This window comes from Diceros bicornis, chromosome 28, assembly GCF_020826845.1.
Source record: "Diceros bicornis minor isolate mBicDic1 chromosome 28, mDicBic1.mat.cur, whole genome shotgun sequence".
Taxonomy (NCBI): Eukaryota; Metazoa; Chordata; class Mammalia; order Perissodactyla; family Rhinocerotidae; genus Diceros; species Diceros bicornis.
This window is the reverse complement of record NC_080767.1, coordinates 26614232-26641775: the sequence shown is the minus strand read 5'-3', so window position 1 is coordinate 26641775 and position 27544 is coordinate 26614232. Positions and strand designations below refer to the sequence as shown.

At 39.2% G+C, this 27544-nt stretch overlaps 1 protein-coding gene across 1 annotated transcript in view; it reads left to right on the top strand.

The window, feature by feature from the left end:
• Positions 1-27544, top strand: part of BRINP1 (BMP/retinoic acid inducible neural specific 1) — a 174069-nt gene that overhangs the window by 108065 nt on the left and 38460 nt on the right. Inside the window, exons 4-5 of the mRNA XM_058523891.1 lie at positions 7715-7884; positions 10902-11007. Of these exons, the coding sequence (XP_058379874.1) occupies positions 7715-7884; positions 10902-11007 (276 nt within the window). The remainder of the gene's footprint in view (positions 1-7714; positions 7885-10901; positions 11008-27544) is intronic.

Here is a 27544-nt window from a genome sequence, read left to right as displayed (position 1 = left end):
CCCAGGATCAAAGCCATCTTAGCATCTCTGCCATGATACATCACTCAAAAGCATATAGTGCTACATAAGCCAAATTGTCCTGGTTGGTGTGATCATATTAGAGCAGTGAATTCCATTCTATGGTACAGTCTAAGTTGAGAGTTTACTAACTTTTGTGGAAATAATTCCAAGGCCTCACCTTGGAATAGCTCAATTTGTTGGGAATGTTTAATTTGATTATTGAATTAGTTCCTTTGGAATGTATTCTAATCTGGGGAAATAATTGAATTTAAGAGGTTGTTTAGAGAATTGCCTTTATTTATTTAAATCTACTTTAGGGACTAATAACTAAGGTTATCATTTTACAAACAGGGTATCATGTGTATCTTATATGGGTTTTGACTAGGTTAAGAAGAATACAGACTAATTGCTCCACCCTGCTCAGCTTTACCCATCCCTCCCCAACAAGTCCAATCAATCTTTAAGGGAGTGAGGATAAGAGGAGACGATAAAGGGGAGGAAAGAAATGCAAAGAAAATGGGAAATGGTAGAGACTAGTGCATTTAGATGCTTCTGGGTTTTGCCTGCATGCATCATTTTATATTATGAGCTACAATCCCTTGGGTGTCAGTTTTCTGCCACAGTGACCGGGTCACTGAATTTTGAGAAAGCCCCTTGGGTGGTAGAGTACCATGTCACCTGCACAGAGAGCTGTTAAGTTGCATTTAGATATAGCCCATGCCATATGGTGTATTGATGGAGGCAGGTGGGTGAGCTGAGGTGTAACTATAACAGTTGATCTTTTCCTTCAGGGGAAGGGTGGGCACTACAGGCTAGGGTGGTCACTACAAACTTCGTCAAAGACATGGCAGTTTAGCTTGACAGGAGTTGGCTAGGTAGAAGGAAGGTGGCAAAGCATTCTAGGCTGACCACACAGTATACATTTTGAGGAAGGCCAGATTAGGAATTTGATGATGTGGGGAATGTGGATGGAGAGGTTGGTTGGGCAAATTCATTCATTCTTTTTTTTTTTTTTTTTTTTTATTATTATTTATTTATTTTTTCCCCCAAAGCCCCAGTAGATAGTTGTACGTCATAGTTGCACAGCCTTCTAGTTGCTGTATGTGGGATGCGGCATCAGCATGACCGGGGAAGTGGTGTGTCGGTGTGCGCCTGGAATCTGAACCCCCGCGGCCAGTAGCGGAGCGCGCGCACTTAACCGCTAAGCCACGGGGCCGGCCCAAATTCATTCCTTCTTGCAATAATAATAGCCACTCCTTATTCAGTATTTCCCCACAGCAGGTATTGTATGTTGTCTTTAGTCCTCAAAAACTGCAAGTTAAGTCAAATTATCTCCATTTTACAGTTAAGGAAGCTGAGACTCAGAAGAGGTATGGTTAGTAGGTGACAAAGCTAAGGTTTTTGAAAATTTTTTATTCAATTATTTAAACTAAAAACAAAAACAATTCACCCTAAATTTTTTAACTTAGGCTTTTCTGTCCAAAAATCCTGCATTATTTTTTGACCCCAAATTAGTCATCTCTTCAACCAAGTGTTTTCTGTCCACAAAGCCTGCATTATTTTTTGATCCAACATTAGTCATCTCTTCAACCAACTCATTCACCCACCGATCCACCCACTCTAAAAACCAACCAACCAGCATGGATTCGTTGCCTGTTGCTCATCAGATATTAAGTTAAGTAGGACTTTGAATGTTCAATCATGTAGTTTAAATTCTATTCTATTGTAAAGTGAAAATGAAATCATGTCTATCTTGAGTGTGGCATTAACCTGTTCCTTTTTCTTTGAACTTCTCCCACCTCTCATTTCACTTGGGAAAAAAAAAAAATTATTGTGTCAAATTCAGCCTTCCATTAGAAGCTGTGTTCTGTCCGAGTCCCTGGAAATCCCAAATAAAAAAGACCTTTCTTTTGCAATGAAATATATTTTTAATTTCTCCAAGACGAGGTGGTGAATTATTCACAGAGCCTTGTTCCTCTCCTGTTTTACAGCACAACATTTTAGAATATGCAGAGCTTTGGCTTGAGTTCTGGTGTTGGACAGCAGACCCTAAAGTTCCCTCCAGCCTCGATGTGGAGGAGTGGGGAGAGGGAAGGGGAAATGATTTACTGTTGATTGAACACAATGTATCAGAAACTGTCTGAGGTCCCTCTTACATCATCATTTCACTCATTCATTCATGGGAAAATATATCTTAAGAGCCTCCTCACGTAATGGGAGAAAAAGGAGGTGGTAAGTGTTGGTGAATGAAAGGCAGCCTCTGGAGTTTGATTGCACGGGTTCCAATCCTACCTCCTGCTCTTCACCAGTTTTGTGTCACCTTGACGAGTAACTCGATGCTCAAAGCTTCAGTTTCTACTTTTATAAATAGAAATAATAGTACTTCCTTCATGGATATTGTGAAGATCAAATAAAATGATGCGTTAAAAGTGCTTAGCACAGTGGTTGGCACCAAACAAATTGTTGCTATTGTTGTTGTAGTTATTATTACTCTTACTATTATGATTGTCATCATTTAGTGGGGCTAAGGAACTTGGGGACTCAGGACTAAAGCCCATTCCTACCACTCACTAGGTGAATGCAAGTTATTGAGAAATTTGCTTTCGTGTCTGGATATCAGTTTTCCCGTCTAAATACAAAGAAGTGCAAAAAATGTTATTCACTATGATTTTTCCTAAAAAGAATACTATATTCATTTAGAACAAATGCTCTGATGAGCTGTTTGAGGTGTGAGGTCAATTCCTAAGGGCATACTCAAACAGCAAAAGATGATCCTTAAACTGTCACATATAGGACAAGTAAATGCATTTGTTTGGCTCCTGAGGGAGAGGGAAGAAGAAGGAAAAGGGAGCGAGAAGGAGAAAGTGGAGCCCTTTGGGAGGGCTGACACCTCAGACATTTCCATGGAAGCCTCAAATTTTTGGTGAAATCTATTAAACTCGTAAAATACGTGGTATGAGTAATTTTCATATGGAGACTTGTGAAGGGAAAATCCTTCACAAGTCTGGAATGACACATAGGAATACAGAGATATCAATTTCCCCTCGTCCCTCTGAAGATCATATTTTGGACCAAAAGGAACACCTTGGAGCCTGGGTATCTGTGTATGTGTGATGAAGCTTACATGTGTGCATGGGAGTACATGCCTACCTGCATAGACAGATGTGCACGGATGCTTACCTACAATTGGATGTAACTTCATCTATTCCTGGACATAATTACATATGCAATGCACACATGCATACACAGTGGACTCATGCGTATGTATGCAATGTACACATATATGTGTATATGTGAGCTTGCACATGTATGCAGATGTGTGTATGTTGCACGAATGCCTTTTTATGTGTGAGGGCTCATGTTTTTGTACTTGTGTGTATTTTTATGTGAATATTCATTATTCCTCACTCTGTATTTTGAGAGATCTCCCCTTGGCTAAGAGGAAGGCTGAGAATAAAGTCACAGGGGCTCAGAGGTGAGGATGAAGGATGTCCCAGAGGCCTAAAGTCCAGACTTCCCCATCCTCCATCTGGGATCAGTATCCCCTATTGACTCCAAAGGTAAAAGGATCAGCTCCCACCTCATCCTCCATCCCCTGTGTGTCTGAGCCCCACTTTGTTCCTCTCTGAAAGAAGTGCTGCAGAGAGTGAGGCAAAGCCTCCAGAGGACAGAGAGACTGAGAAAAGGCTTATGTGGGGTGAAGAGGCAATTTGCAGGAATGCCCAAATGGCAAAGCAACTCTAAACAGAACATTCCCTTAATAAACAAGAAATTAAATCTTAATAATGCAGCAAGAAGCCATTAACCCCTCTTGATCTAAAGTTTGCTCCTGCCAGTTCTCAGTCCAGAGGGAGCTGGGCTTGTTTCACCTTCTCTTTCACAGGCCCCCTGGAGAGCCTGAGCTGACACTTGGAATATTTATTTTCTCTGCTTCCAGGCTCTAACATCTAGCATATTCACTTATTTAATCGTTTACCTCTCCACCCATCTATCTATTCATCTATCCATTCAATCATCTACCCACCCATCCATCTATCCTTTCATCCATTTACCCTTCAAATGATAACTGAACATCCACTCTTCGTCTGACCTTAGAGAAGCATTGGGACATGACAAAGAAGAATAAGATAGAGTCCTTGCTCCCCCAGGCCAGCACCAACCACCTCTGGACTCAAATTGTGTCTAAAGTTATTTTAAGCTAAATCTGTTCAGGTCACTGTGGAGTCTAAAGGATGGAAGATCATATTCTCCTGCATAACCGGTAAAGGCTTCACAGGAAAGTACATGTCTTATTCTGAACTCAACTCAAGTCTAGGCATGTGGAACCCAGAGATTAATTTTGATGGTGATGAATCTTCTTACTGGGAGATTTCTATCTAGTAGTTGAGACAGATATGTCCATCAATAAACACTGTAGAGTTAGACCACTTCCATATTTATTCATTCACCCACAAATATCTTGATCATTTGTTAGACACATGATACATGCCCATATTATGCTAGGCAATGACAATGTGATGAGGGAAGACTCTTACATACTCCCTGACCTCACAGTGCTTCTCCTCTAGTGAAGGAGACAGGCTAATAAATAATCAATCAGCAGGAAACATGATAGATGACGTATTGAGGAAATAAAAGAGACTGTGGGAGCATGTAGTCAGAATTCTTAAACTAGTATAAATAAAGAGTGGGGAATTCAGTGAAGGCTCCCCAGAGGAAGTGTTGTCTTAGGTGGCACCTGAGGGATAAGTAGAAGTTAGCCAGGAGAAAAACAGAAAAACAGAATCCAATAATGAGAAAAAACAGGGTGCATTTGTGCAGGAGAGAACAAATCTAGAGAGTGGCAAGAGATGCACCTAGAGAGATCAGATTATCAGTGTCTGGTGTCCCACATTATCAACAGAGTCGCAGGCACCCTTCTTCCAGGCTGCATTCCACTCTGTGTATCCCTCTACCTTTGCTATTCATCTGGTCCATTGAAATGATCCACTTATGTCTCTGTCTCCCTAGACCATTGTTGTCTAATAGAAACATAACGTGAGCAATGAGTGTGAGCCATTTTAGTTTTTCTCACATTTTTACAATCACATTTTTAAAAATAAAATGAAAAAAGGGAGAATCGATTTAACAATATATTTTATTTAGCGTAATATATCCAAAATATTATCATTTTGACGTGTAATCAATAGAATAAACTATTATTGAGATATTTTACAATTTTTTTTTTTTTCATTTTCCAGATCTTGGAAATCTGTTGTGTGGTTTACACCTATAATGCATCCCAGTTTGAACTAGCCTCAATTTCAAGTGCTCAATAGCGACACTTGCCCGGTGGCTCCCATATCAGACAGCATGCATGTAGTCATTTGGTGACTCTAGAATGGGGACAATGTCATATTCATTTGTCACCCCAGTGTCTGCTGAACTGCTCAGCACACACAGAATGCTCAGTGCATGCATGCTGAGCTAAAATGAGTGGACAAGCTAGAGAACGGTAGAGGGAAGGTGATTACATGTCTCTTGGGGTAAGGGTGTGGTTGGGGAAAGTTTACCAGGAAGGTGATGCCTGAGCAGGTTCTGAAGAGTGTATAAGAGTACGCCAGGTCAAGGACAGAGGAGGGGTAGTAAGAGGAGGTGACATTTGAATTGGGCCCAGAAAACTGGATAGGATTTCAACAGTCAGACATTTAGGGGAGGGACAGAATAGCATTCCAAACAGAAAAAAACATTGTGAGGAAAGCCTGGGAGGAAAATTGGCAGGGATAAATCTTGGAGGCAGAAGGAATGGTTTGGCTGGCACACCTGGAGGGATACAGTGCTAAAAAGACAGACTGGAAGCTGCATGTGGTGAGCTTTGAATGACAATGGGACTAGGTTCTAGAAACAGTCATGGAGGGATCTGAGGCAGAGGAATTAACCTGTGGATCAGGACTGTGCCCACTTCCTAGGATAACCACTGTCCTTCTGAAAGTAATTTGGTTTTTCTCTTCAACTCAAAAAATTATCAGCATTCTAAAGAAATTTCAGTTATCTTAGGCATCAGGCTTCTGTCCTTCAGAAAGTATTGATAGTGCTTGTTCTCTGACTATCCTATTATATTGGGTTGATTAGATGTAAGGATAAATCCCATACAGTTGATATTTTGCAGTAATGGAATAATGGTAGTCTGCACTTCCATAGTGCTTACTACGTGCCAGGCAGGGTTCAGGTCCTTTATGTAATTAACTAATTTTATCCTATGACAACCCTATGAAGTAAGTACAGTTAGTTTTCCCAATTTTATGCATGAAGTAACTGAAGCATAGACAGTAAGTCATTTGCTCCTGCAGCTAGTTCAAGTCCAGGCAGTCTAGCTCCAGAGACCACTTTTTTACCAGACTCCAAACGATTTTTGATTGCTACAATGAACCAGACACTGATAAAAGGACCTGACATGTATTAATTAATTTATCCTTTTTAATAACTCTATGAAATAGGTGCTGTTCTTTTCCTAAAATTGGTAATGAATAAACTGAAGAATAGAGAGTTTAAGAAACGTTCCCAAGTTCACAATTAGGAGAGAGTAAAACCAGATATACAATGATCAGATCTATTTAGCAGCATATCCGAAGGTTCTTTCTGAAGTTCTGGTGTAACATCTTGTTATCCAAAATAAAAGGCACCATACGTTAGTTCTGTTAGTATTCTATGCATGTCTTTCTCAGGAAAACTTCGTGGAGTAAAATGTATATGTTTATATATTTATCTCTCTCTCTCATCTCTCCGCTCCCTATACCTAATTTTCTTGTCACCTCCCCTCTCCCCCAAATGTAACTTGTTCTCCTTTGTACTGTCAGAAGCACAGTGCCTGGTAAATGTAGGTATTTAAGAAAATAAATTGATGAATTAAGTATTTACTGACTATCTACTATATGCCAAGCACTGGGCTCTGTACAAGGGATAAAGAAGTGGCTAATGTAGGCAGTGTCTGACTTCACACAGCTGACAGTTCAGTTTTTCCTCTCTATACAGGCACATAGTTTTTCCTATCTGTCTATCCATATGCCTCTAAACTATGTCTTATGTATCTAGCTATCTAATCTATCTATCTATCTATCTATCTATCTATCTATCTATCTATCTATCTATCTATCTATCTATCTATCTCTTTAGCCATCCATCCATCCCTCCATCCAACCATCCCTCCATCCATCCATCCATCCATCCATCCATCCATCCATCCATCCGTCTAGGAAGGGGTAGCAGAAGGAGAAAGAGAGAAAGGAAAGGAGGAAGGAGGGAGGGAAGAGGAGAGGGGAGAGATGAGAAGAGGAAAAGGAGTAACTGGATGAGGAGGAGGAGACAGAGGAGAAGGAGAAGAGATGAGAAGGGACCATTTATTGCAAATTCATCAGTTTACCGAAGAGACTGAGCCTCAAAGAGAGGAGGTGAGTTGTGTTATGAGATGATGCTGGTGAGAACTATGAAATGGATTAGTAGGATTGGGCTTGATGACTAAGAGTTTTCCCATGATCTTTGTCCTAAGGGAGCTTGAAGCTTACAGCCACCTCTGGACTGTGTCTCTTTCATTGTGCTCTTGATTTTCAGAGGCAGAAGGAAATTTGGGCAAAATTAGTGGGAGGCTTGAGGCTATTTTCAGCATCCAGGTCCTGGAGCCTTTCCTTCCACCCCAAAGCTCAACGGGCTGCCTGAGCTTCTTTCCTTTCCCATGCAGGAGAGGAGGCCTTGACCATGTACATGGACAAAAGTCACCTCGACAGGAAGTCAGGGAATGCCACTCAAAGTGTTGAAGCTCTGCACCAGCTTGCATCATCCTACTTTGTTGACCGTGATGGCACCATGAGGAGGCTCCATGAGATCCAGATATCAACTGGAGCAATCAAGGTACAGCTTGAGGGTGGATTTGGGGGGCAGGTTCTTAAGACAACAGCACGCCACACAGGGATTCTGAGGGTCAATGAGCAGATGCAGTCCCTGGCTTCATACTAAGGTACCTAACAGTGCCCCTTGCCAACCGCTCTGACTGAGGTTGTCAAGTGCCCTATAGTATCATGAGCATTGTCGTTAGGGTGACCATATGTACTGATTTACTGGGACAGCCTGGCTATGATCATGGCATAATCGTCAATAATCCTCTCATTCATTCTTAAAGTTCTCCTGTATGATTTTCAGGCTCCTTTTCTAGGTGAAGAAACTGAGGCTACAATGGGTAAATAATTTTCACAAGGTCACAGAACTAGCAAGAGTCAGATTACTGATGCCTAGGTCAGTAATTTTTTAAACACCTGTGTTTTTTATCCTGCTTGCCCTCCCCCCCTGCCCCCACTTTATAGATAGGAAAACTGAGGTCCAGGAGTTAAAGACTTTTGCTCAGGGTTATACAGCTAGAGAGTACCTTAACAGGGACTAGAACTCCACTCTCTAGACCAGGGATCAGCGAATATTTTCTGTAAAGGGCCAGATAATAAATATTTCAAGCTTTGGAGGTCATATGGTCTCTGTTGCTACAACTCAACTCTGCTGCTATAGCACAAAATCAGCCATGGACAATATGTATACAAATAGATGTGGCTGTGTTCCAATAAAACTTTGTTTACAAAAACAGGCAGTCTGTTATGTACTGACCCATGCTCATCTACACCAGTGCTATCCAGTAGACACTTCCAAGATGATGGACATGCACTAAACTTATGCTGGCCAAGACAGTAGCCACTAGTCATATGGGGTTATGGAACACTTGAAATGTGGCCACTGAAGAGCTAAATTTGTAAGTTTATTTCTTTTTAATTAATTTAAATTTAAATAGCCACATTGGATAGAGAAGCTCAAGACTTTCGATTCAGTGCCTTACAGCACAAGAACTTTAAAAAAAAAAAACCAAAAGATTCCATTTTAAATGCAATAAATTCAGGGATTACCTTTATAAAGAGAATCAGGGAAGACATTTTTGATAGAAAGGAATAGTTCCTCTGAGGGTTTCAATGCAGACTTTTTGCATCTCAGATTTTCTTAAACCAGATTATACTTGCATTTTACTGCTCAATCTTTGGTCTAATTTTTTCTGAATAAAACACAGACCTAGCCTTATAGTAAGACTTTCAAAGATATCTCTAGGGAAAAATGTGTGTGTGGGGGCGGGGGAAGTGCCAAAGGAGACTCAGGCAGATGAGTCAGAAATTGACCAAAGGAAGAGAAAAATGTGGGAGGGAAGAGTTACTGAGGAGAGAGATAGGAAGAAGAGAAATAAATCAGATCGACAAACAAAGAGCCAGCTTATCCTAGAAGAATTGCCTATATTGGGGGATTATGTTGTTAGGGAACTCGGCACAGAGAGACGGATCTTTATGAAGCCATCAGAGTCGGAATCAAGCAAAGGCATGGTTTTCATTATCACCAAATGGTTCTCTCCTCCCTGGATGGGATGCAGAATTGAGATATTGAAACTCTGTCAGAAGATAATCCTCTTTTGTGCATCCTGGAAGTGCAGCCTGCCTCCTTATGAGGAATTTCTCAGAGCAGTTGCACAGAGGCCACTCAAGAAACCATTCTTACAGTAGCACTGTCTTCTACACTCTATCTAGAACTGAGGTTTTTCTTGCCATTTCTTGATGCTACCTCAAGACCCAGCTGGCTAGAATTGGTCTCACTGACAGCTTTGTTTAAGATGAGCAGCTGACCCAGATGGAGAAGCTTTGCCCATGGTTTTCTTTTTCTGAGTATCTTTGGCAAAATAATTTGGTAGTTTTGATTCTCATTCAATAATAACTATGTTATTATTCCATACAAAAAAGAATAAATTATTTTTAAAAAACAAAGCCTAATAATCCTTCATTTATTTATTGTTTCCTAAGTGCTAAACATCACAAAAATATGATCTCTTTACCTATTGAGGGGAGTGAGAGAATTACTAACGTTTTAAAGGTGGGGAAGTTGAGGCTGAGAAAGGGAAGTTACTGATGCAATCCTTCACAGCTGGAAAAGGAAAGAACTGGCATTTGGAGACACATGAGGTTGTTTCCCAAGTCATCATTCCCTCCATGAATGCTGTGTCTTTATAGTTGGGTGCAAATCTCAAAGTAACCCTACAAGTGATTGTGTTAAATAATGGGAAATGAAGCCTAAAAGGATGAAGAAGCCTCTTTTCATACTAAACCATTCTTATTTCAAGGTTATTTTCTTGAATAGCTCTTCCCCTATTGTCCACCACCTTGATTACTCTAAGACAATGTTTTGGAAACACACTGCCATAGGATTGCGGTGTTTTTTTCCACAGTGGCACTGATTGTACTTTTTGCTGAAACTTTTTTTGGAAAACAGGGATAATTTTATTGTTCTTGCCTAATAATAATGCATATGTACTCATTACAATTATATAGAGACATTTGGTAATAAGATGCCCACTGTTGAACACATGGCGTGCATCAGGCACTTATACCCATCATGTCTAGTCTCATGATCTTCCCAGAGAGGATTTACTAGCTTCAGGTTGTAGAAGCTTAGAGAAGTTAAGTGACTTTCTCAGGTCACAGAGCAAGTAAATGGCCGAGCCAGGATTTAGCACTGATTCTCCTAATTCCAAAGCTCATGCTTTTGAAATATACTATAGTGCTTCCACTTTTGAGTTCATATAACGCTGAAGGTGGCTTTGTGAAGTGAGAACCAGAGATAGAACCTGGGCATTCTGGCTCCCGTCTGTGTGCGTGATAGCTCTGCCGTCCCACTGTCTGCTTGGTGACAGCCAGGCATGGTCCTTGGCACAGGCAAGGTGCTCAGGAAGTGACCATTGTCTCCTGTCAGAAGACTTTCTCTGCTGGCTTTGCTCTGCTGGGGGCTGACTCTGCAAAGTCTGTCCCAGACAAGGGCATCTGTCTCACTTCTGTCACCCTTGATGTCCACTCTAGGTCACAGAGACACGCACTGGGCCTCTGGGCTGTAACAGCTATGACAATCTGGACTCTGTGAGTTCCGTCCTTCTGCAAAGCACGGAGAGCAAACTGCACCTTCAAGGTAGGATGCCGGTGGAAATGGTGAGACCAAAGTGGGGAGGGGGAGGCAGTCTGGGGGAAGAGGGATTCGGGGATATCGGAGGCATGATGTGGAGGCAGAATGAAGAAGATGAAAGACAGAGAAACCAATGAAAACTACCAATATGGAAATTAAGACTATTATAATATGATGTCTTTTTAAAAATTTTAACATATACAGGACACTAAATTCATGGTTTTTAATTAGTTTTCGGATATAAAGTATGGAAATGTGAGCTTTATCTGATTATTTTGATGAAAATGTCTAAACGGTGTTATTTATAGATGATTCAGACGTAATATATATTAAAGTTTCATATCATATCGTCTGAATTTCCTGCATTATTGTATTTGATTTTCAATGTATTTTGGCAGGTGTTATTTGAATTCTAGGAACTATAGGGCAATTTTATAGAATTTTTGGTTATATGTAATCTTCTTTTTCCTTATTTGTTAATCATTTATGGTCTTCAATATATTCATACACACACACGTGCGTGTGTGTGTGTGCATGCTTTTAGCAGAGTTCACAAATGTTAACACTCAGTGCTGGCTGGAGTTTAAAGAGACAAACACTCAGGCGTTGCTAGTGAGAATGCAACAATTATAATGATTAGTTTGTTGATACGTGTAAATATTTGTACTTATTTAATATTTATTATATGTCAGGTCCATGTTAGGTGCTCCATATATGCTCATGACCTTAAAGAACATATGCCCTTTAAAATAGTAATTTTACCTTTATTAATTCATCATAAAGAGGATGGGAGATTGTAGAGAAAAATTGACAATGCTTCAAGTACAGATAGCGCTATTTTCAAAAACGTAATTTATAAAAGCTAAAAAAACAATGTAAAGATCTCAATTTTCCACATGAGGAGACTAAGTGAAGTATGTAGCATCCATTCAGAATAATATTAGGTAGGTACTAAAATGTTGTTTGTAAAGAATTTCCAAGAATATTTGAAAATGATTTGATCTAATGTTAATTAAAAAATGGATGGTTTCTGATTGAACGTATGGCATGATCTTAACAATGTAAAAGGATAAGGAAAAATAATATTGCAAAGAAATATGCCAAGATGTTAAAAGAGGTTACCTCTGGATGGTTAGGTTATAGATGATTTATTTTAGACTTCCAGTTTCTTTTCTAACTTTTCTACAATGATCATGTATTAACTTTATAGTCAGAAAAAAAAATGACATGCTTTAACTTTGAGCAGACTAAAAATGTGACCTTCTACAAAAGTATATGATAAAGGTGATTCTGAATGTCAGTGGGAGGAAAGTTGGGTTGAGATTGGCAGATAGAGCTAAGCAGAGCTTAATATGACTTTTATATTCTGGTTCCTTGGCAACTCTTTGATTCATGCTCCTGTTATAGAAGATGCTTGGAAAATGATGCACAGAGGACTTGGAAGTGTCACTTGGGAGCACTGAGTAAAAATCCTTAGGGAAATTCAGGCCAAGAAAGTGGTTTAGTGAGAAAACAAAACAAAACCTCAAATACATAAAGAATAACCCTACTCCCTTTAGTAGAGGAAAGAGTAGACAGATGGGTTTGGTAATTCCTGATAAGAAAGTAAATAAGAAAGACAGATCTGCCTTGGGTGTGCCAGGATTTTCAACTCATTAGTTCCTGTGATACCCACAGCAACCTTGTGAAGTGAGAGCAGGATTTAAATCCAGGAAATTTGGCTTCATTCTGCATTTGATCACCCTGCTGTTCATGTTGGAGGTGGAGAGACCTCTGATTACAATTGGAGTAAATTTAGAAGGGATTAACAGGATGTTACTAGGAAGTTATTAAGATCTTAGGGACATTTAGAGGCTGATTTATTATGAAGCTAATGAAGCTTAAGGCTCAGAGCTCCCTCACCTTCTAAGTCCTCAGCTTTTCTCATTCTAAGTATTCATTTTCATCTCTAATTTTGAAATTCTTTTCTCAATAAGCAGCTATAGTATAAGCCTCAATTCTCCAAAACCCAGGTCTGCCATTCGTTATGTTATTAGAAGTATGTCCTATCGTAGATTGGTCAGAGCACACCTGGAGGATTGGGTCCAAGTCTGAGCATCACATTTCAAGAGGGACATTAAGAAACCACAGTGTACCCGAAGGAGTGTGTCTTATGATAAATAGCTGAAGAAGGTTGACCTGGAGCAAAAGGACTTGTCTGCAGATGTCTAAAGGACTGTCTTGTGGAAAAGATAGTCAAATTCATTAATATGGATAAAACGAGCCAAATCTAATCTTCTCACAGGAAACTACAAGGATCCCAGCTTTTAACTGGGATAAAATAGATCTCAGTTTAAACTCAGTATAAAATAGATCTTCTAATGCACGTTCATGCCCAAACCTGGAATGGCCTACTGAAGTAATGTAGTGACTCTCTGTTGTCAGAGCATTATAAGTAGATGACTACTGGTAGGAATGCTATGGAGATTTTTTAATCATCATTCCATAGAATTAGGTGATTGAAGTAGGTGGTCATTAGGTCCCTGTCAATAATGGTTCCAGGGTTTTATGAAGACAATGAATCACCAAACTTTTACTGAGACTGTGTGCCGAATTTAATGCTATACCATGGGCATATGAGCACAAACCAGTTCAATTCAATTGAATAAATATTTTTCTTAAGAACCCATATTGGCATTGATCTAGGCACATGTCTGAACAAGACAGACATAGTTTCTACCCTGAGGAAATATACACTCTATCAGAGATGATGGACTTAAACAAACAATAATAGGAGTAATAAATTTTAATGGAGAAAAATTGTGAAGGTTTTATGGTACCAGATAGTATTGGGGCTTAACCTACTAGGGAGTCAGGAAAGTTTTCTTGCTAAAAAGATGCATAAGATTAGACCTGAAGTTTGAAGATGAGGGCAGGGACATGGAAATGGAGGCAGGCAGAAGAGTCTTTTTGAAGGTGCATTGGAGGAAATGAAAAAGTCTGAAGAGATTAAAGCAGAGACATCAATGGTGAGAAAAACAAAATAATCCTTCAAATCCTGGAAGGCCTCTGCAGCATGTTAATGAGTTGAACATTAATTTACGAGTAACAGGCACCATGGAAGGGTTTTAAAAAAGGAAGTAGCATGAAGAGATTGATGTTTTGGAAGATGACTCTGGCTCTTATGTGGTCAATTAATTAGAGAGAGGTAGATTAGAGGTTGGTGACCAGTCGGGCTAGCGCAATACTCAAGATGACATGTCAAAAATTTAGACTATGGAGGTAGTGGTTGAGTAGAGAGAAATAGACCAATTTTAGACTTACTTAGGGGACATCATGACCAGGATTTACTGAAAATACCATGAAGAATTTAGATAATTGTGTGAATGGATTGTGGGAATGAGATAGAGAGGATGGACAGGAAAATACATATGATTCAAGGTAATATGTAATATAATAGAGATAATAAAAGTAATGCATACTGTTATGGAGATTCAGAAAAGGAGTAATTCATTCTGTCTGTATAGGTAGAGGATTCGTAGGGAAAAAAAAGAAGATAACTGAGGAAAAATAATATTATCCTGGTGAAAGATAAAAGTAAAATCTTCTTAAGTATAAGACAGAAGAATATCTCGTGTCCTTTCAGTAGGCTGATATTTATTCAGTAGGATATAAAAAGCACTAAGTGTAAAGAAAAAGATTGATAAATTGGACTATATTAAAATTAGGAATTTCTGTTCATCAGAAGCTGCTATTCATAGAATGAAAACGGAAGCGACAGAGTGGAAGGAGATATTTGTGATATACGCATCTGACAAAGAACTCTTGTGCAAAATATGTAAATAACTCCTAAAACCAATAAGAAAAAGGCAGACAATCCAGTAAGACAAGAAAATGGGTAAAAGACATGAATGGGCACTTCACAAGCAAGAATATCAAAATGGCAAATAAACCTGTGAAAAGGTGATTAACTTTTCTAGTCCTCAGAAAATACTAATTAAAATCACAATTCAATACAGCAATCAGTCCGACTCAAATGAAAAAGACTGACAATATCAAGGAGTGACAGTGTGGAGCAGTGGGAACTTAACATGCGTTGCTTGTGGGAGAATGAATTAGCAAAGACGCTTCGGAAAGCTCTTTTGGTAGTATCTACTGAAATTCAATATGTCCTCTCTCTATGACTCAGCAATTAGAGTTCCTAGGAATATGCCCAACAGAAATATGACCCATGTTCACCAAAAGACGTGAATCTTCATAGCAGCTTTATTCAAAACAGCCCCCAAATAGAAATAGCCTCAAATGCCTATCAGCAAGAAAATTCGATAAATTGTCATTTTTTCTCATGACGGACTATAATACAGAAATGAAAAGGAATAAACTACCCTTTTATGCAACAATATGGAAGAATCTTACAAACGTAACGTTGAGTACAATAAGCTGGGCACAAAAGACTACATTCTGTATGATTCCATTTCTATACAGGTTAAAAACAGTAAAAAAAAAGAAAAACATACATTGTTTTAGAAGTCCAGAGAGCATAAACATTTGGGGAGGAGGAATGGGGCAATGACTGAAGAGAGACCAAAGAGATTTCTGGAGGTTTTGGTAATGTTCTGTTTCTTGATCTGGGTGGCAGCACATGGGTGTGTTTACTTTGTGAAAATTCATATAGCTGCACACGCATGATTTATATGTATGCATTTCTGTGTATATAATACTCATCTGTTAAAAATTTGTTTAGTTATGTGCTCTATCTTGACATCCTTTGCAAAGAGAAAACATGAATAAAGCATTAAAGAGACATAAAAGAGCAGGAGATGGTCCAACCCGGCTAGAAGACAGCTGTATGAACTGAAGGTAGAGGAGCCAGAAATAACAATAGATACTATCAATTTAGTGCTTCTTTATGTGCCAGGGACTCTGCTAATTTATTTTTATTATATTTATATTTATTTGTTTTTTATTTATTTTTGACTTATACTTATTTGTATTATATAATTGTATTTATTATATCTTTAATCCTCACACCATTTCTATGAGGAAGGCATAAATAACATCCTTATTTTGTAGGTGAGAAAACTGAGACTGAGAGGTTACTCGATAAATGGTTGAGCTTGAATTTTTTAATTTTTTTCATAAGGAAGATCAGCCCTGAGCTAACATCCATGCCAATCCTCCTCTTTTTGCTGAGGAAGACCGGCTCTGAGCTAACATCTATGGCCAATCCTTTTCCTTTTTTCCCCCGCAGTCCCAGTAGATAGTTGTATGTCATAGTTGCACATCCTTCTAGTTGCTGTGTGTGGGATGCAGCCTCAGCATGGCTGGAGAAGCGGTGCATCAGTGCGCACCCGGGCCGCCAGTAGTGGAGCACACACTTAATTGCTAAGCCACGGGCCGGCCCTGAGCTTGAATTTTAACCCCAACAGCCTGACTTCAGAGCTCCTCCATCTCAAAATAGTGTTGCTCTCTATTCCTCTGATTGAGGCTAGAAGGGGAGATTCTGCAGATTATTTTGGTAGGTAGAGGACGACATGAATGATAACTCTAATGACGTTCACCTTGTGGTGTTTCATAAAATGTTCACAAAACAGGGCAAAGGTAGAGGGAAATGGGAAAAAGAAAGAAGAAGATTGGAGGAGACTAGAAATGAGAAAGAAGGATCATAGAAACCATCAGAGGCTATTAGTAGTCAAAGCAGCAACAGCCGAAATAGTAGTAATAACACTAATGGCATAATGATAACTTCTTATTTTTATACTTCTCTCTCCAAGAAGCCCATTGAGTGTTTTACCGACATTGTCATGTAATTTAATCTAGGATCCATCTGGTGTGGTATACAGAGAGCAGCGCCCTGCCTCAGTAGCTCACTGATGTGAACGCAGAGAGAATATTTTGCTGAAATCTAGGGATGATCCAACATTTATTCATTCATGCCTTCACTCATTCATTTAGCAATATTTATTAAACATCAACTATATGTCAGATATTGTTTTAAGAGCTGGATATAGAGCAGTGAATAAGCTAAGTTTCAATCATTTTGGAGCTTATATTTAGTATGTGTGGGGAGCAGACAATAACCAAGTAAATAGAGAAATATATTTTCTTTACAATCAGAGAGACAGTGAGGGAAAAGTCATGTAGAAATTTGTAGACCATGGAAAAGACTTTAGATTTTACTCTGGATAAAATGAGAAGCCATTGCAAATACAGGTAGTGGAGTAAGTTGACCTGACTTACATTTTAAATGAATCACTCTGACTGTTGTGTAGAAAAGACTATTGAGGGCAAGAACACATAGAAGGAGCCCAGTTAGGAGACTATTGTGTTTATCAAGGTGAAAGAAAATGGTGTCCCGGACCTTGAGAGTGGCAATGAGGGTTGTGAGAGGTGATTAGATTATGATTATATTTTTTAAGTAGTGCTGACATTATTTGGTAAGGGACTGAGAAATACTTGGGAGAGAGAGAAAGAAGCAAAGGATAATCCCAGAGTTTTGCCTGAGCAACTGCAATGATCGAATCACCTTACTGGTATGACAAAGACTGGGAGGGGTCAGCTTTGATGGGACATGAGGAATTGGATTTGAATCTAAGTTTGAGAAGTCTATTATATATACAAATATATGTATATGTTGGGTGGGCATTTGGAAAGTCAGGCAAGAGAGTCAGAAATATAAATTAGCATAGAGATGACATTTAATGATGTGAGATTGGATAAGATTACTTTGGGAGAAAGTGTAGATAGAGAAAAGAAGGAATCCAGTTATTGAGCCATGGGGAATTTAATATTGAAGCGTTGAGATGATGGAATAATAATGAGGAACATGCAAAGGAAGCTAAGAAGTGGCCAGGGATTGGGAAGAGAGCCAAGGGTGTGTAGTATCCTGGAAGCCAAGTAAAGAATGTTTTTCAAAACAGAGATTGTGGGGACCGGCCCGGTGACGCAAGTGGTTAAGTGTGCGCGCTGTGCTGCGGCGGCCCGGGGTTTGCCGGTTCGGATCCCGGGCACGCACCGATGCACTGTTTGGCAAGCCATGCTGTGGCGGCGTCCCATGTAAAGTGGAGGAAGATGGGCACAGATGTTAGCCCAGGGCCAGTCCTCAGCAAAAATAGAGGAGGATTGGCAGATGTTAGCACAGGGCTGATCTCCTTACACACACACACAAAAAAAACAAAAAACAGACATTGTGGTCACTTGTGTCAAATGTTGCTGATAGGATGATTAAAATGAGGACTGAGAACTGAGTAGTGGATTTAGCAACACTGAGGTCATTGGTTGACCTTGACAACGATGTTTCAATGGAATTATAGGAGTGAAAGCCTCAGTAGAATGAGTTCAAGAGAGAATGGGCAGAGAGGAAGTGAAGGCAGGGGCTATTGCAAACTCTACAGAGGAATACTGCAGTAAATGGCACCATAGCAGAAAGTGATGTGGAGTCAATATTTTTCTTCTTTTCTAATATATAACAACAAAACTTTTATATGCTGATGGGAATTATTCTTCAGAGAGGGAAACATTGATTCTGTGACCAGGAAGGATTGTTGTAGGGTCAAAATTGAGCACACAAGAATGAATAGGGTCTTGTATATGACTGGACTTATCTGCCTTAGCTAACAGCAGCTGCCAGTCCATTCATAGTGAATGGAGAGAAAGGGGAATATACTGGCCCAGAGGTGGATACAATTCATAAATGTGGTAATGGGGGCGTTTCTTGAACTTTACTTCTGGTTACTTTTCATAGATTTAAGTTGCATGAGTTTTTGGATTTTAATATCTCTGAAATTAGAATGTTTCTTATAACTGATGATGTGTCATAGTTTAACTGGCAGTGTATTTTTTTCCTAGTGTACATAAAACAATGGTATGTTTTACAATGAAGAACATCTTTGATTCAATTGTATATGATAGTTTTCTTAATGAAAAAGGAGTGAAGTCACTAGCCTATTCCTAGTTTCCAAAGGAGAAAGATGGATGGGAGGAGGGTAAAGATCTTTAAAAGATGGGAGGCTAGGCAGTGAGGGGATATGGGATGAAAGACTGACAACTTGAGGCATAATCTTGTCTCTGCACCTCCAGGCTGGGCCACCTGAGACTGTTGTGTTTTGAGAGCCTCCTCTTAATAGTCACATTCAAATGGTCCATTTTACTTTTTGATCTCCAAGCATTTCTCCTCCTCCTTCTCTTTTCTTCTTCCCTTCTTCTTTCTCCTCCTCCTTCCCCCTTTTTTTCTTTTCCCGTGTGTCTACTTGAAACGTCAGCTCCATTCCGACAGGGTTCTATCCTCCATCACTTATGCACCAGAATCTCTTCATACTTAGATGATCTCCTTTCTCCCTTCTATTGAAGAGTCTATTGGTCAGTCATTCGATGCTCAACACAAACATCTGTCCCCTCATTAGAAATCCTTTCTTCTCACTCCTGCGTTGGCTCAGCTCCTCCTCTCATCATTTTTATCTTCCCTGGATCATTGCAAAGAATGCCAAATGAGCAACCTTGATTTTGAGCCCTCCTGTTGATCCATCCCCAACGAAGCAGCCAGTATGATCTTAAAATCAAATCAAATGCTGTCATTTCTCTGCTTAAAACCCTTCACAACCTCTGTAGAGATTTTGGTATAAGGTATAGATTCTTAACTTGGCACCAGGCAACATAATCAAACCCTCGCCTATCTTCTTGGCTTTGTCTTATTCCACACCCAACACATACCCATACCTTTACTCCAAGCCTATGGAATTTCTTACATTTCACTACAGGCATCTTTTCTTATTTTTATATTTTTATTACATTGCACATTGTCTCTTCAATTCCTGGGCTTCCACCTCTCCCAGGAAAGCTTCTCTTACTCCTTCTGCCCAGGTCATTAGGTACTCTGCTCATCTTCTTCCCTAGGATTTGTCACACGGTAGTATAATCATCCTGTTATTAATCTGACTTTCTAGTTAGAGTATAAATTTCTCATTGGTAGGGACCATGTCTATCTCTAGCATAATGTATAGAACGTGGTATATAAAAAGCACTCAGAAGATATTTGTTAAATGAACTTATGGATGAATGAATAGTTAAATGAATGAATCACCCAGCCCATCATGAGCTCTGCTTTCTCTGAACTCTTATACTTCTCGCTCCACATCATGCTGGATCCAGTTCAACCTAATGGCCATTTCCTGAGGGCCTAATGTATGCCGACCACGGTGCTACCTTGCGTGGATAGCGTTCTTCAAAAATGCAGGGGTCTTTTCTACTGAGTTGGATGTTACATCTTCCAGGCAGGGGTCATACTCCTTAATCCTCCGTATGCCATTTCTTCTGAGAAGCCCCTTTTAAGACATTTTTTATGGCATGATTTTTTTACTCACCTTGCAACATATTCATTTGTGTTTGGGTTTTATCTTTTATATTAGACTGGATTATAGGCTTCTTTAAGGAAGGGATTTTGCCTTGCCAACTTTGTGTTTCATCGTATTCAACATATTGCCACAGACATAGGAACTTGATACACGTTTGCTGAATTGGATTTTGGTGTGTGATTGATGTGAGAGTGACAGCAGAAGGAGGAAGCCTAGAGGCGGAGGGAAAGGGTGAAAGAGGAAGGGAAAAGGGACTGGGAAGAGAAGGAGGAGAGGAAGAGGAAAGGATGGAGGAGAGGGAGGAAGAGAAGATGATAAGGAGGGGAGGATGGGGAGGAGCAAGAGGAGGAGGCTGAGGAAGAGAAGTAGCATCCATAATCCCTTTCCTTAGTAGCTGGGTATCAAAAATGGAGGATTATTTTCAAAATCCTTTTGCAACAAGTAGTAGAAAGAGACGAACAGAGAGTGTAGAAGTATTTAAAAATAACATTTTTTTGAGCTGCTACTTCTTCTTAGGCATTGTGCTTATATCCATTAACCAATTCATCCCTCCCACCAATTAAGAGATAGGGATCATTCTCCCCATTATATAGATGAAGAAATTGAGGCTCAAACAGGTGAAATCCCTTTCCCAAGGTTCCCCAGCTTTTGGTTCCCTGTCATCTGGGCTCCAAGGCTCCTTTACATCTCTCAGAGAGCTCTGAGTCAGCACCACACATTCTAGACGTGAATAGAATGGGAATAGGTCCCTGCCCAACTGCAGCAGCAGAGGAAGAGGGGACAGGACATGAATAGATCTCCTTTTCATAAAGCCCCTTCCGCTCCCACACCCCTATCACCCCATGTGGACTTGGGACCCCAGGGAGTAATGCTGAGTGATTGTTGCCATTACCTGTTCCAGTCAGCAACGTGGGGATGAATCCTCGTTAGAATTAGCCCAGGGTCACAGGCAATGGCTCGTGATTAAGGCACTTCTTGTCCGATTAGCAGGGGCCTGGGAGGCACTGATGGGAATCCATGTTTCTGTTTTCCTGTGGCTCTATCTATAATGCCTGTTGAATAAAAGAGCAGCGCCTTCATGACAAATGGGATTGCTGACTTCTACCCAGCTGGCTGCATCCAAATATTGGTTTTCCTTTATGAGCCAAGGAGCACCCTGTTCTCTGCCTTGTGAGAAGGAGAAATGGAGTTCCTCTTAAGAAGTGGGTTGAACATATCAGTTAAGGACTTAGTCAGAAAACAAATAGAATGAAGAGGATGAGAGAAGATTTAACAGTGATAAGACCTTGGACTGGTTAATTAAGTCTCTGAGCTTCTCTATATCTTCTAACTTGCAAAACGGGAATAAAAACACCTCTGCCTTGGAGCCATTGCTCTGCATTTAATGGAAAAAACAAGTGGAAAGCACGTGACCTAAAAATCATATAAAATGTATGGTAAAATTTATTTTAAATATATGATACAAAATAATAATCATAGCTACAATTTACTGGATAATTCTTATGTGCCAGATATAGAGCTCATTTCTTTATATCAGTATCTAATGTAAACCTCAACACAGACCCATTTTCCAGATTTGAAAATTGAGGCTCACAGAAGTTAAGTAACTATCTTGTAGGTGGCAGAGCTGGAATTTGAGCCCAGGTCCACTCAGTGACAGGGCTCTTACACCATGCACCAAATTGTTTTCAACCTGGAATACATACATCATAATCATGTTTTTTATTAGAGCAAGTAGAATATGGCCCTTTTTATTTAATATAGCCCTGCTATTTACTTTAGGATGTCTGTGATTTTCCTAAAATTACTTTCCAACTTGTGTAGGTGTGAAAGTGTGGCATTTTCATAGCTATTATACTTGCAAAAGGATGCAGAACCAGAAAAGATCAGATACCTCTAGAACAGTTGATTACTAAGGCCTTGAACATTCTGGGTGTATATGACTATAAGAAGTGCTGCCTCTGACCTGGAGAAATGTGGAATCGTTTGGTGACTCAAGACTCAGACTTGCACAGAAAGAAGTGGAAATTCTGATGGGGTATAAGCTGATGTTGTTGAGAGAAGGGATGTCAGAAGGCTTATCTCTTGGTATGTGGTGATGTTGGGCTATACCTTTCAAATAGACTTGTGGCTGGCCCAGTGTGCAGCATGGAAATTCTGACTGGTAAGTGGCTGATGTGACTACTTTACTTTGGTCTACTTTACAACCATGTCCCACTCGATTCCTTGTTGAATTCATTCATTGTGCAGAAACGAGGCATCAGGATGGCCAAAACCTAAATAAATCACCCATAAAAGTTAATTTATTGACTCCATATAGATATGGTACCTGTTTATTTTTTAAGATTATTAAGTCAATTATTTTTTCCCTCACAATTCATCTTAGTCAGAATTAACCTCTTCTTCGGCACTGCAAGCATAGCACTTCCAATGTGCTTTTATTGTTTTCTAGAAACATTCTATCTTATGTACACAATTGTACATATTTGCTACTAAATTATAATTAAAATTCCTGAGAATAAAACCCATATCTTTTTTTATTTGTTCATTATTTACTTATCCTTAGCTCAGTGTTTAGCTCATAGTAAGTGCTCAATAAATATTTACTAATTTAAATTAATTTGAACCATCAAATCAATTTATTTTGGATCTTAGTTTTTTTATTGTGGTAAAATATATATTACATAAAGTTTAACATTTTAAGTATTTTAAAATGCACAATTCAGTGGCATTAAGTATATTCACAATGTTGCGCATCTGTCATCACTATCTTGTTTCAGAACTTTCTCACCACCCCAAATGGAAATTCTGTATCCATTAAGCAGTCATTCTCCATTGCCCACTCCCTCCAGCCCCTGGCTACTACTAATCTGCTTTCTGTCTCTATGGATTTGCCTCTTCTGGATACTTCATATAAATGGAATAATACAATATTTGTTTTTTTGTGTCAGGCTTCTTTCATTTAACCTAATGTTTGCAAATTTCATCCATGTTGTAGCATGTATCAGTACTTCATTCTTTTATACCTGAACTAATATTCCGTTGTATGGATATACCACATTTTGTGTGTCCATTCATATGTTGCTGGACATTTAGGTCATCTCCACTTTTTGACTATTATGAATAGTGCCACTATTAACATTTGTGACAAGTTTTTGTTTGAATTTATGTCTGCAATTTTCTTTTGAGTATATGCCTTAAGAATGGAATTGCTGGATCAAATGGTAATTAAATATTTTTAGAAAGGTTTGGTACAAAAATAAGTTTATTTTGTGGTAGATTGCATGCTTGCATTATTCCCTTCTCCTGAGAAGATTATATATATCAGTGCATTGCCATGAGACTGGCCATGTGGTTTGTTTTGGTCAATAGATTGTAGGAGGACATAATGCATGCCTCAGCTTAGCGGACACTTGAGGAGACATTGCCAGGCTTGGCTTTTGCTCTTTTCCTTCTGTCATGAGAATGGCATTTCCTGAGAAAAGCTGCTCCTTCAGTCTAGATCCACAATGAAGAAGACATCTGGAGCAGAGCCGAAGCTTAGCCAACATGAAACATGAGCAAGAAATAAACCTTTGTGCTTGTAAGCCACTGGCATTTTGAGGTTATTTGTTACCACACAGTAACTTAACAAAAGCTCAATAGCATGAAACACTAGATTAAACAGCATAAAGCACACTTCTTTACTGCAGGACTTCTCAGTGCCTTAACTGTGCTAATGTATATAATGAGTCTCAAGAGGTGGGTTAAATACAGAGTTTCCAAATGTGTTGGATCCTGGCTACATTTGGGGATCTATGATTTTGTGACATACAACTTGGCAAATGCTGGACCATACATATTTTGGGTTCAATTGTGTCCAAAATAGTTTTTCCAAATTCCTTTACTCTTGTAAAAGTAGAGGTTCTTCTTTTTTCCTTCTACTGAAATTTGTGTATATTTATGTATATGTTTTATTGTAATTATACATTTATGAATCTTGTTCACCTGCTCAACTGGAGCTCTTTGAGATCAGAAACTGTCTTACTTATTTTCCATATCTCTAGCATCTGTCTCTAGCATTTTCCATGTCAACAGCACCTGGCTCAATAAACTGGTGAGTGAAAGAACTTTCCTAATAGTTGCTGAATTGAGCAAATTTATTTTTGCATATCTACTATGATCTAGCACTGTGCTTGATATCTTGGAAAGAATGCAAAGAAATAAAAGAAACAGGTATAATCCTCAAAAATCATATCTGTATCAATGGATCCAAAACAAAACGTGTGCTCAAATTAGTCGTCAAATCCTTTAGCATCATTTCTTTCTTATAATGTTATTTGGATCTGTGTATTTTTTTACTCAGATGTGTCTGAGCAAGCACCTGTCTCTTTCACTACTGAGTTGAAGTTAAAATAGCTTCAGGTTTCAAGCTACGATGTTGGGAATGATGATACAGGCCCTGCTCATGAGGGATGGCTCTAGAGAGGTGGAGCATGCTAAGCATCGAGCACAGAACCACAGTCCTCTCTGAAACACATTCTGTCTAAATCCACTTTCATTCAGACACATATACTGGGAGCCCACTAATGTAATGAGATAACAGGGGAGATGAAAGAAATGGGAAATTAATGAGGCACTGCCTCTTACATTCAAGAAGCTCACAAGCCAGGAGAAGCATGAACACAACACACATGATATGATGTGTTAAATGTTCTATTAGAATTTGAGATGTGTCCAAGGTACCTTTGGTTGCCAACAGAGGGAAGGCTTGAGATTGCCAAAGGCCTGCAGGGAAGGCAGTAGAAAACACGGTGAGGGCAGGAAATGCCATTAGTTGAACAACTATTATGTGTTAAGAGCTTCACACGTGTTATATAATTAATTTTGTTTCCAATTCATTGAGGTATAATTTACTTACAGAAAAATTGATGTGAACAGTTCTCTTGAGGTGAACAGTTCTATGAATTTGACAAACATATCCAATCATGTCATCAAGATACTACCACAATCAAGATATAAAATTGTTCATTTATTTTTTACATCTCCACAATGGAAACTGAGAATCAGAGAAGTTAAGTCTCTTAGACTTGACTTCCTAAGGTCATGCAGTTAGTAAGAGCTGGAGCCAAAATTTGAAAAAGAGAAAACTTAGCAAATGCTGGGGACAGAGGCAGTGGTGTGGCAGGATGTATCGAGGAAAGAGAAATTGGAAAGAAGAATTTGAAGACATCAGCTGATCTATGTATCAGATAACACAAAGTCTTATAGGTGTTAAGTTTGGTTTTTATCATGAATTCTATGAAGAAACTTATATTTAAATTGAATCAACCTCTTCTTAAAGCTTCAAGGGTATTCAAGCTTCATGTTGAAATTTTATGAAATTGAATTTAAAAAGTAGTTGGCCTCCTCATCATTGGTGATTTCATAGTTTAGACCATATTCTCTTTTTCAAAGTTAAAATTGTCATTTATGAGTCTCCCTACCCCCAATCCCTTTGCCAGTATAAATCCTCCTCTATTTTTATTTATTCATTTATTGTCTATCTCCGTCACTAAAAGGTAAGTTCCATGAAAGTGTAGGGGAGCAAAATTTGCCATCTCAAAATATGCCACTTTGGCATATTGATTATTTTGAATTGAAGTTACTTAAGAAACAGTGAGCGCCAAAAGGACACTTTGACCCTCATTTGTCCCCCTGAAAGCGGCAAATAAATCTCCTATGTGAAAGGCATCCTCCCTGCACTAGGAGGTAGAGAGACATTCTTATCACTACAGAGAGGGAATTCAGGGCTGAGAAGGCTATGTAAACAAACTCTACTTAATTTTTCACTAATTACAACCCAAGCCTAAGTTTCTTTGTCTTTGCAGTTCCGCACAAATTAGTTTCTTTGTCTAAAAAGTATAAAAACTGCCTGCTTTGGTCATTTCTTTAAGTCTCATATCTATGAGACCTCTGTACATATGAATTAAATTTGTTTTTCTCCTGTTACCCTGTCTTATGTCAATTTAATTATTAGACCCTCCAAAAAACCTAGAAAGGTAGGGTGAAATTTTCACCTCCCCAACAAGAGCAAGGATTTTTGTTCCTAGTTCCTTGCCATTTCTCCAAGGCCTAGAAGAGTGCCTGGCACATAATAGATGCCTGATTGATCCTTGCTTAATAAATAAATGAACAACAGCACAGAGTAGACTCAGAGAAAATCAAGGTTGAAGGAATCTTAATGGTCAACTAGTAGAGAGGCTGGCAAACTTTTTCTTTAAAGAACCAGATGGTAAGTGTTTTAGGCTTTGTGGGCCACACCAAGTCTCTGTCGCAACTACTCAACTCTTTCATTGTAATGTGAAAGTAGCTATGGACAATGCTTAAACAAATCTGTGTGCCTGTGTTCCAAAAAAATTAATTCGTGAAAATAGGCTGCAGGTCAATTTGGCCTGTGGGCCATAGTTTGCCAACTCCTGCATCTGAGTATGGGCTAGATTATGTTGTGATAACAATCCCCAAATCTCAGTGATTGGCAAAAGTAAATGCTCATTTCTTACTGATACTACCTCATGGTCACAAGTCAATCATGATTCTGCTCCTCTGGTGGCCTCTATATGGAACCTTGCTTTTCTTGTAGTGATGGGAAAAGAGAAACTGATGAACTCATATGTTGGCTCTTTTAGCTTCATTTTGGAAGTTGCACACATCACTTACACTCATACATTTCATAGACCAAAATATGTCATTGACTCTATCTGAGTTCAGAGGGTGAAGGTGTGTAATTTTTTCAAAGGGAGGACACTTCAGGAAGGGGCACTGAATATGAGTTATGATAACTCAATCTACTTCATGCCTTTTGGATCTTGGGTTCTTTAGAGCATTCCTACCACGTCAACTTGCAAACTCTGCTTGTACTCTTCCAATGATGAGGCGTTCTTTACCTACTAAGGCAACCTGTTTCATCCCTCAAAATTTCTGATAGTGAAAAAGGTTTTTGTTTTATTGTGCTGAATTTCATTTACCTGCATCTTTCATCCAAGAGTGCCAAGTCTACTCCTCAAGATCCTACAGAATAGATGGTGATACTTAGGAACACAGAAGGTTACTCTATCCAGAAGGGGGAGCCAGAACCCACCCACTTTTCCCCAGGTAGCTGCCTGTCTTCATTTCCCAGAGTGCAAATGACCCATCACGGAGACAGGGTTGAACTTCTGAATGAGATCATAGCCTTTTCACCCTTTCTGCACAGT